This window comes from Coturnix japonica, chromosome 2 (assembly GCF_001577835.2).
Source record: "Coturnix japonica isolate 7356 chromosome 2, Coturnix japonica 2.1, whole genome shotgun sequence".
Lineage (NCBI taxonomy): Eukaryota > Metazoa > Chordata > Aves > Galliformes > Phasianidae > Coturnix > Coturnix japonica.
The window spans coordinates 26,053,528-26,064,323 of record NC_029517.1 but is presented as its reverse complement, the minus strand read 5'-3'; the positions used below and the strand labels follow the sequence as shown (position 1 = coordinate 26,064,323).

General features: G+C 40.1%; 1 protein-coding gene across 1 annotated transcript; it reads left to right on the top strand.

Moving 5' to 3' along the window:
- The first annotated feature begins 296 nt into the window (after positions 1-296).
- Positions 297-4,377, top strand: SOSTDC1 (sclerostin domain containing 1). The gene is made up of 2 exons (XM_015853889.2): positions 297-941; positions 3,053-4,377. Exons 1-2 carry the CDS (start codon positions 737-739, stop codon positions 3,466-3,468), a joined length of 621 nt encoding a protein of 206 aa, XP_015709375.1. The 5' UTR covers positions 297-736; the 3' UTR covers positions 3,469-4,377.
- The last annotated feature ends 6,419 nt before the right edge of the window (positions 4,378-10,796 follow it).

Below are 10,796 nucleotides of genomic sequence, written 5' to 3'. Positions count from 1 at the left end.
AGAGGCTTTTTATGCGTGGTGATACAGAACTACATACTTGCAACTGTGCACACCAGGGAAAGAATATTCCCCTAAAACAAGGAGTTTCTCTAGCAGTGCTCCTTGTTGATCAAAGCTGCATAATTTAAAGCATCTTGAGGCAACTTTAAATTATTCACAGTGCATCTTTTTTTTGTGAGTGATCTCGGAATACAGCAGGCAGCTTTTGGGTTACCAGCAGTTTCCTGTAACTTCTGTAAACTTTGGCATCCTTACAGAACTGGTGAGTTTTCTGAAAGGCACTTTGGAAAAGAGGGGAAGTCGTTTTGCACGACAGTAGCCTAAGGGACCCATTCTGCCACTTCGTGTTAGTCACATCGCACAGCGATGCTGAGCATGCAGGGCGACGGGGAACGGCGGGGCAGAGACTCGGTCCCAGATCCAGAGCTGCCGTGCGGTTCGCGACAGCTTCCCGATACCCTCAAAAGCCCCAAGCAGGAATCCTGCAATTAGCGCATCTAACTCCTCCTTTACTGCAAGCCTCTCTCCCATTGGTAAAAGGTCTTCCAGGCTCATGCGGGGATCCCACCCCTTTTGTGGGTTTTCATTCTGAAGCTATCCACAACTTTACACCTGAATGAATGCCAAGCCTCTCTGAATATATAAAGGAAACCTTGAAGAGCAATTTCAGAGTTACCGAGAACAAGCAGAAGAAAAACATTTCATCCGGCTCCATCAGACAGAGACCGACAGAACCATGCTTCTCCCCGCCATTCACTTCTACGGCTTACTCCTAGCTTGCATCTTCACGAGAAGCTACTCGGCTTTCAAGAACGATGCCACTGAGATACTTTATTCCCACGTCGTTAAACCTGCCCCTGCGAGCCCGAGCAGCAACAGCACGTTGAATCAAGCCAGGAACGGAGGAAGGCACTACACCGGCACGGGCTCCGACCGTAACAGTGAGTATCCATCCCACCGGCGGCCCCACCACCGCGGCCTTTGGTCCTCAGCCCCGGAGACCCCCCAGCGCAGCGCCCCGGGGATGGGGCCGAGGGAAGATGCTGCTGCCGGTGGCTCTGCTCCTTCTCGCCCCCGAGCACACCGGCCCCTGCAAGTCCTGTAGGACCGGCTCTCTCGGGCAGGTTGCTTCCTGAGGGAAGTTCAGCCAGGTTTGGTGGGTTATCCGGCAGGGAAGAGAGATAAAGGGAGAGGAGCGGGAGGCACTTCCAAAGCGCTCGCTTTCTAAACTCGCCCTCCCGCTGCGGGCAGGGGAGGTGTCTGGGCTACTTCTCAAATGCAATAAAGGACTCTGAATTTTGTTCCCGCCGTTTAGTTTTACTTCCTGCTGTAGCACTCACTGCTTAACACCTCCAGCAAAAGTAAACAAATCAGCTCATCATTTACCTGTGAGCTCTGCTTTAACTTGCCTTTTTGTATCTGGCCTTTTCCCGGTGAGTTTTATGACTGTATGTTAGATACACGGGGATCTGGAAACATTCTGCTTTTTGTTCCCTTCCCTGCCCGCCTCCTTAAAATGAAACAAATCCAAGCACACACACACACACCCCAACCCACCCACAACGATTTGATTAAAAATAGCGTCATCCCTGGAAAGTGATGGTAAAAAGTGACACGGATACCTTTCAGCTAAGCCAGGTGTGTCAGCTTCTATGAATGCTAAGGGTTTAAGTGCACAGGAAACATCTCATCATTATGAGATTACTGGAGCAGCCCAGTAGGCATTCACTGTCAGTGAGCTGTCACTAGAGAAAAGCTGAGCCAGGAGAGACATAAAAAAAAGGAGAGACAAATTCAGATCTCTTACGGGCTGCTTCCAGGTACATTCCTGAGCGCAGCTGCAGGAAGGCAAGCGTGAATTTCTTCTGTGAGTCAGACAGGAGAGCACTGCTGCGAATGGCCCCTCAGCTCAGCCCGCAGTCTGCAGTCCCCACTGTCTGCCCATCCTGAGACACGGGCCAGGGTGAAGTAAACTCATAACCTCAGCTCTGTGTCTCAGTTCAGAACCTGCTTAAAAAATCCAAGTAGAAACAGAGGCAGCCTGTAGCAGTGATATGTAGATGTACCTTCAAAGCGTTTTGTGATTCACTCTGAAATGTTTCTAGTAATTACTCCCATTTTAAAGGCGTTAGTTAATTGCATTGTGTGTAGAATCTGTGCCGTAATTGTCCTTCAGAAAGAGGGAGAGCGTAGCCAGTAAAAATTGCTTATTACAATTAAGCACGCTGTGGGCGTTTATTTCAAAGTGTAATTACTGAAATAAACAGTTGTGTTTATTGCAGGGCACAGAGCTGCACATACAGACAGGTACAAACTTGCCTGTATTAGAAGCTCTGCATTTTGCTTCTCTGTCGATTGCCTGAGAGAATTTGCAGGATCCTCTATGTTACCTATAATAAAAAGACTACTCCAAATAGAAAGATGGTGTTGCCCTGAGGGCAAATTGCTGCTGCAATTGCAATCTGAAATTGCTGCTGCTAACCATTCAAACTGTATGCAAAACACTATTCCCTGCTTAAACTGTATGCAGTCTGGTAACTTCAGCTGTTGTCATTTTACTGTATCTGTGTTCAGAGCAGCAGTGCACATGAGAAGCTCAGTCTGCTGACTGTGGAAGAAACACTATTTAAAATTAATTTAAAAGCATATAAACAGTTTCCAAAGCACCGTTTCCCACTCGCTAATGATACAACATAATTGTTGTAAACATCACAGAGCAAGTTCCCTAGACTGAGAACAAGCAGGAAACATTTCTTCCCTTGGGGCATTTTTTCTCTTCCAAAAGGTATGTCCCTGAGAAGAAGAACAGAGAACAAAATTGCCTCTTCTACCACAACTGCTGAAGTGCATATCATTACCATTTCTTTATACTGTGGTAATAACCAGAGATACCATCAGCGCTCAAGGCCCTCGTGCTGGGGGTCACAACACTAAAAAGACATCCTAGCCTACTTTAACTACTGCAAAACATAGCTTGTTAGGGGGAAAATGACTGGTTAAGGAAATCTTTGTGTTCTGAATCTCATTATTTATTATTGTGTGCATTCTGCAGATCGTGTTCAAGTTGGCTGCCGGGAACTGCGATCCACCAAGTACATTTCAGATGGCCAGTGCACCAGCATCAACCCCCTAAAGGAGCTGGTGTGTGCTGGTGAATGTCTCCCTTTGCCACTTCTGCCCAACTGGATTGGAGGAGGTTATGGAACCAAGTACTGGAGCAGACGGAGCTCGCAAGAGTGGAGATGTGTCAATGACAAAACTCGCACCCAGAGGATCCAGCTGCAGTGCCAGGATGGAAGTATAAGAACCTACAAAATAACTGTGGTCACGGCCTGCAAGTGCAAGCGATACACCAGGCAGCACAATGAGTCCAGCCACAACTTTGAGGGGACCTCTCAAGCAAAGCCTGTCCAGCATCACAAAGAGAGAAAAAGAGCCAGTAAATCCAGCAAACATAGTACAAGTTAAAAATCAGATGTTCTCTCCTATTCTGCTCATCCTGCCAAAACTGAACTCACCTGTAACCATTTGCTTTACAGTCCTGACTGCTAAAAGACAAGTCTGCCATTGCTTTGTTCTCAGATGATACTGCACGCTATTTGTTTTGACCAAAATCAAAAGGGGCATTCTCAGCATATGGACCTTTTTGGGTGACTTTCCAAAAGCTCAAGATGGGCAGCAACACAAGTCTTCTAAACCCTCACTTCAAAGTTTTATGCTCCCTCCATCCATGGAGGCAAAGAAAAGTTGCCATGAATATTCATGGAAGTCTGTTTTGTAAAACGATGCTTTGTTGTGTGTCTTCATGAGAACGGTTTATCATCACGCCTATTGCCTTCTCTGTCATGTTTTATGAACTTCTGACAACAGCTTACAAATGCAACACCAAGTATCCGCTTTCAGATTCATTCTAAAACAGGAATGCCTTGCATGCTGATCTTTCTGCTGTCTCAGTATACCAAAAATGAAAATCTGCATGGCAGCAATCAAAAAGTAAAGCTGAACAAACTATTTATTTGTTGTTGTAATTATTTAATGAGCTTTTGTATGTGTTATTTCCCTCCAAAATGGTCTTATGTTTATAGCTTTTCTCACGTATCAAAGTATTCTGCTATGATTTGTGGCTGGATTAGAACATGCATTTTGTAGATAATGTAAAATAGACGTCCTAGCATTCTTGGTATATATATTTTCAGTTTGAACATTAATAGACTTAGGTGTTATTCTGAACTCCCAGTTTGAAAATTGCTTTTTTCATTCTCCACTTTGTATTATTTTTGTTTAAAAGTGTGCAATTGAAAGACAGATAGGACTTCCTATCAAATTCGTTTCTTATTTTTCCTTTTGTACAAAAATAAACACCGCTAAGAAACTGCATTGTCTGTCTCTATGTACAAAAACACACACATTTTAATCAGCCTCAACACTTAACCTGTATAAGTGGGAGAACAATCATTATCTGGTCTAAACTGCCTATCCATGAGATTTAACATAAAACAATATTTCTGTGGATTCTTTCAAGATGTACAAATCTTTTATGATGCCTTAACAGATGGTGCCTATTAACAGTCCAAGCTAGGTTCATATGAACCAATTCTTAAGTTGTATATTGAAGAAGTGTGTATTTGGGAAGTTTTACAGGCTAGTAAAACATCACTGTTTTCCTTACAATAAAGATGATGATCAGTTCAAACACAAATGGTAAAAATAACAGTCTGCTTAATCTTTCCAATAGAGCATATATAGCCCTGAGCATTATCTACAGATTACTGCAGGACATATTTGGAAACCGAAACAATACACCTCGCAGCACAAAGTCCACGAATCATGTGCTTATCTTTCAAACTATATTGAGATAATATGGATAAGATTTCACCAAGGGATGGAGCTGTTCATAAATTATTAACTTTTATACCCTATTTGCACCCAAAGATAAGACAAGAACAGTGGAACGGATATGTAATGTAATGTAATCTTGCCTAATAAGGTGTCACACAAGCTCTCTTAAACCTCCTCTTTTTCTCATTGCATCTTGCATTTTAATTTCAAAAGATTCATTATGAAGTTCTCAGCTGAGATCCTCCTTGGTTGTGTCAATAGAAACTGTTTGAAAACCATTGCTGCTGCTTAGCTTACTGAATCCTAACTTTTATGTACAAAATTTAATGTTTTTCCTCAAGATTTCTCTGTAGGGAAGCCAGCAGAAGCCTTATGCATGCGAGGTGATTTAGTTTCAAAGTGCCACCTGAGGTAGCCATGGTCTTTCTTTGGGCAGGACTTTGGCCTTTTGCATGGGAGATTAACAGGAAAGCAGAGTCAGAAAGAGGCTTGCCTTGATGAATTTTCTTAAGGTATTAAGAGCTGACACCTTGTTACTCATTTCCTACACAATGAGCTTTATGTTCCATCCTGTTATATGTGAATTCATATGGTCCTATACAAGGATCAAAAAAAAAGGCATTATTTAAGAATATCCAACTAGTTCTTTCTATGTTGATGGTCTCTAACACATAAAGTTGTCAGTAGTATGCAGACCATTGGTCTTGTGTGTACAGTGGAGAATCTTGCCAAGGCTTCAATGAGAAAAAACAGTACTGTTTAAACTGAAATAATAAAGCATATGATATTCTTATGTTTGTTTCAGAGTTAAAAAGGAAGACAAGCTATATTTTTCTTAGTTTTCATCTAAAATATTAAGCCATATAGATGTAATAAGCATATAAATGAAAAGTACATTGTAGAGGCAGATCTGGCAGGTAGTATTTGCACAGAGTAGACCAATAAATAATCCAGAGACACTTATTGCAGTGAGAGTATATAGAACCTGACTTTCTTGATAATATCCCATTTAAGAGCAGAACACTAAAGCTAGGGGATTCTTAAACAAGAATTCCTTAATAGAAATTGATTGTAACTTAGAACTTAATAGAAAGATTGTAACTTTATCCTGCATTGTAGGTTAAGCTCATTCATCTTACTGCCTCATCTTTAACAAGGAAACAAATATCTGTGACACCCTTCTTGGTATATGGACAGTCAGTCTCAAAACAAAGGAAGACAATCCCCACTTCCACAAAATGTGGATTTTCTCCAATTCAGCAATTGGAAAAGAGACTGATTTTTAAAAAATGTGTATTTAAAGTTAGACATCTTAAAAAGAACCAAGAAATAGTTCATTAGCCTGCAATCATTACTCCTTTCCATTTGATGAACATTGCCCCTAGCTAAGAGGTGAACTGTTTTATAATGAATAGAAACCAGTTTTCCACAGATATCACTAGATAGAAACTTGGATGATGCTGACAGTTTTGCAAGCATGGTAGCACTCAGAGGCACACTGTAAAGAGGCAATGGTAGACAGCAGGTGTCATTAAGGTATTATCAGTTGCGAAGGTCAAAACAGCTTGATGTTTGATGCTTAGACTAGAAAAGCCCTTTGAGAAGTTTATTCAATCAGTTTTTTAGCAGCAGTAAGAAACTGTTGCTCTCCTCTTTCCAGCAGCCTTAGAATCAAAACCACACAGTTGAATTCAGTCAACTGTTTGGAAATAAAGCAGACATTTGAATAACACCCCCTTCAAAATACCTAACAGATTTCTGCTAGTAAATCACTGCAGTCCTCCTAACCTTAACCTTCATATCCTTCCTTTAGAAGTGTAGCACTTACCAAGAAAGGACTGTTCAACATTCCAGTGTGGGAGTCTTGTTGCTACAATATTAACCTGGAGGTGTTCACTGGAAAATTATAAGGAATACTTAGTGTTGGAAAGTGTCCTATTCTCATGAAGCATTTCCTTTCCCTTAGGCCAGGCAAGGGGCTTTGATTCTAATTTTGTTGACATACATATAAACATAGCTCCAGGCTAAAACTGAATTTTCTCTAGAGATTTATGAGTTAAACAGACATTCTATCACTGGATTTGTTAACTTTGCCTGAGCGTTCCCCCCACAATAAAAAGCCAGGCCCTCCATCTTTCTGAATGTCCAGACTTTCAGTTCACTTGTCATAAGAGATATGTGGGCTGGCACACCAGAAAAGTGTGATTTACAAGTGATATTGCCTGAGTTAATATGCAAACAACTACCCTCCTCAGTACTTCTGTGACAAGTAAATACTTTTATTTCATAATAATGGTCAAGCTAGATGCCATGAAAATAATTAGTCTCGACTAATTGCTGGCAAATGTATCTACAAACACTGGATTGTAATTCCACTTTGGGGGTTTGTTTTTAGTTCCTTCACTTTGGTTTGACTACAGATTATAGTGAATGAAGTAATGTTACACCATGTAGCTGGAATTCAGGCCTTCCAAATGCCTCTATACAACAAAAAAGAAATACAGAAGACCTCTTAATATAAATGAAAATTAGGACCATTTGCTATGGTTGTTTGTTGAATATGGTGTTCCATGAACATAAAGGAACATTTAAAAACTCAGATCCCTGGAAGAGAGGCCTAAATCCGAATTTACTGTAAAAACAAAAAATAAAGTTCTATTCAGTCAAACTCAAAGACATGTTACTGAAAAGTGAAAGTTGTTACCACCTATTTAGTAGTAAATTAGAAAATAATAAGTCATCTAAAAATATTTTGTTGAACACTTTGTCAATTTCTTGTCCCTTGCTTTGTTTATAGTAGTCAAATTTAGAAACTAACACATCCAGGCATTCCAAAAAGAGATTGAAAATAGTTCTGCATCAAAAAGCAACTGTGCTGGTGCAAATATAGTTCAAAATAGCTAACAGTTTTAATAGTGAGACAATAGTACATCACTTTTGACTACTCAGAGGAAAATTCATGCTCTGACTTGATGTAGAACTTCCACATTTGATTTGTTTTGGTAGACTTGCTGAGAAGTTACTTAGCAGGGAAATTGCAAAACAAAAAATCCCAAACATAATAAAAGCACAGACCAGCTGGTAAAATCTGATGCTTTGGTGAAGCAAAGAAGAGCTAACCAGGCATATTCACTGAAGTTCTTTTATATAAAACAGAGGAGAGTCCAGGGAGGGGGCCTAAGAAGAAGAGGAAATACACATCATGCATGAACAGATTCTGAGAAATGGTGGGACTATGCAAAGTTTTAAAACAGATTGTGCAGCACAAAGACTATTTTAATTGCAGCTGAAGCAAGTTTAAACATCTGTTGCCTGTTAGATTATTATTTTATTTACTTACTTATTTATTCATTTATTTTTGGGATGGGTTGAAGAAAGCTCTTCTAGATTCCCTATGGCCATTAAACTGGGATGAAGAACAGAGGTCTGACTATTTCTAAAATCTAAAGCTGCAATTTATTTATTTATTTATTTATTTATTTTTGTTTTCCCCACTGGAAAAGCCTGCTGAAACCTTTGCTTTTGTACACCTTTATTGAAGTTTTTAGGATGGCAGCCAGAACAGCTTATAGCAGAGTGGAATAAATTGTTTTACTGCAGAACATCTTTTGTTTTTGGATACTGAAATCTCTGAATCTGAAGTGACTGAATCTGGGTATGTTGAAAAGAGGTGGAAGAAGAAGAAATGGCTCAAAAAAATGAAATAAAATGACATGGGCAAAATGTGCTGCTTGTCCTTCATTTTCTTCTGATCATCACAACTTTACAGGAGACCACAAATGACTTCTGCATTCAGATTGCCAGGCTCAGTGCTAGCCAATGCATATTCTACCCTTGACACTTAATAGACTGCAAGATCTAAATTCACTTGGTAGATAATTTCTGGCTGTGTGGACCGGTTTTCATTTGTTAAGTACAATCTTACAAAGATGGAATTCCTCCCACATGACCTCTTGTAAATGGAATAGTTTCACCTCATTTCTGTGTTTCACACATGGGACTAATGAAGAACACTCCTGACGTTCTAGAGGTTAGGATCATTATTAATATAATAAGAGACACAGAATCAATACTATGTATAGCAATAAATAGTAAAGCTTGCATTCCTGTTCACATCAAACCCACACATTTTCATTTGTGCTATTTGTGCTATTTGATTCTACTCGTTACTTTAAGCTCAGTGAACAGTTTCACGTCCCTTCATCAGAATTCCACCGAGATAACACAGAACATGATAAAAGCAATAAAACATAGTATTACACATCAAACGTAAAACAAAGAGAAATGAAAATCCCAACTCACTTCAGATCTTAAGTATTCTCAAATGTTTCTCTACTTCATTCTGTATTACTGGTATCTGTGGCTTAATATCATATATTTAAACCAGTTTCGCAGATTACTATGAACTGTTTTGCAAAAAAGACACTGCCATTAGTCTTACTTTAAAAGTACCCATTTCTTTGGTCATAGAATGACTTGGATTGGAAGTGACCTCAAAGATTATGTGGTTCCTACCCCCCTTTCATGAGCAGGGCTGCCAATCACAAAATCAAGCAGAAGATCAGGTTGCCCAGGACCCTATACAAGCTGCCCTTGAACATCTTGAACTCTACCTTGAAGCCTGTTGAAAAAGAACAAATAAAACTACTGTGTTTTTCTGTTTGTTTGTTTGTTTGTTTTTTAAACCAAGATGACTGGACACTGTTCTAGTGACAAGTAGCAGCCGATAAGTCACAGTGACAGTGGAAAACAGTCTCTGGATTTTCTGTCCCTCAACGTCCACATCTCCACCTTGGTTAGAGCCATCATACAATGCACTCAGATGGCCGGATGCCCCAGTACACAATTTCTATAAGTTAGTACAAGTGCAGTGCTGATGCTGAAGCTGAGAATTTAAGCCTACCCAACCTTGGCATTACTTAGTGTCTGACCAAAGCACCTAGAAGCCATGAAGATCATCCAGGAGCCAAGCGCTAAAGACTAGAGAGAATAATTTCAAATATAAAATTACATGAGGATTCCACCTCATCACCCACTTGCCACTGCACTCCCAAAGGCAGTAGAAGACTTGCTTGAAATCCTTCAATCGTTCTGAATTTCACAAAAACTTGCATTCCGGGACTCCCACCCTTGTGAATTATTGGATGAGATACTACAGAGTAATTCTCTTCTGTTTAAATTCTTTTACTTTGCATACACAATGTACTTGAGTTTAGCACTTGAATTAACTTTCCATATCCCAAAGAAAAAGCCTAAAGGATTATTCAGTAGAGAAGGGATAAACATGCCACTGGAAATACAATATCTTAGGCTGAAACTTTAGAAGTTGTGTCTAACATCATTTTTTTTTTTCTTAGCACTTGCTCAGAACATGCTTTTACGCTTTCTCTGTGCATCAAATATGCACAGGCTCTAGAAGAAATGTATTTACCAGAATCATGTAAAACAGTGCCGAAAGTGTGACATAAAACACACATAGTATAGCAGGTGAAACTCAAAATACACTTTTCAACAATTACTTACAACTAAGTGCAAGTATAGAAACACTCCACTGTCTGCAGAAACCACATTTTCTTTACATTCAAAGCAGTCATATTCACTACAAATGCTTCAATGATTAACTGTCTAAAGATCATGGAGCACTTTTACCTCATCAACTAAAACTTACAGCTCATTATACTAATCACCCTGTTTACAAGGATGGATAGTGATAGTAGAAGGCAGAATGATTTTAAACTGAGATGGGGGAGGTTTAGGTTAGATATTAGGAGGAAGTTTTTCACACACAGGGTGGTGACACACTTTGTACAGGTTGCCCAAGGAGGTTGTGGATGCCCCATCCCTGGAGACATTCAAGGCCAGATTGGATGTGGCTCTGGGCAGCCTGGTCTTGTGGTTGGCAACCCTGCACATAGCAGGGGGGGTGAAACTGGATGATCTGTAGACCTTTTCAACCC

Coding starts and splice junctions, on each gene's coding strand:
- SOSTDC1 (XM_015853889.2), top strand. CDS start 737: ATGCTTCTCCCCGCCATTCACTTCTACGGCTTACTCCTAGCTTGCATC. Junction 942..3,052: donor CACGGGCTCCGACCGTAACA/GTGAGTATCCAT, acceptor TGCATTCTGCAG/ATCGTGTTCAAGTTGGCTGC.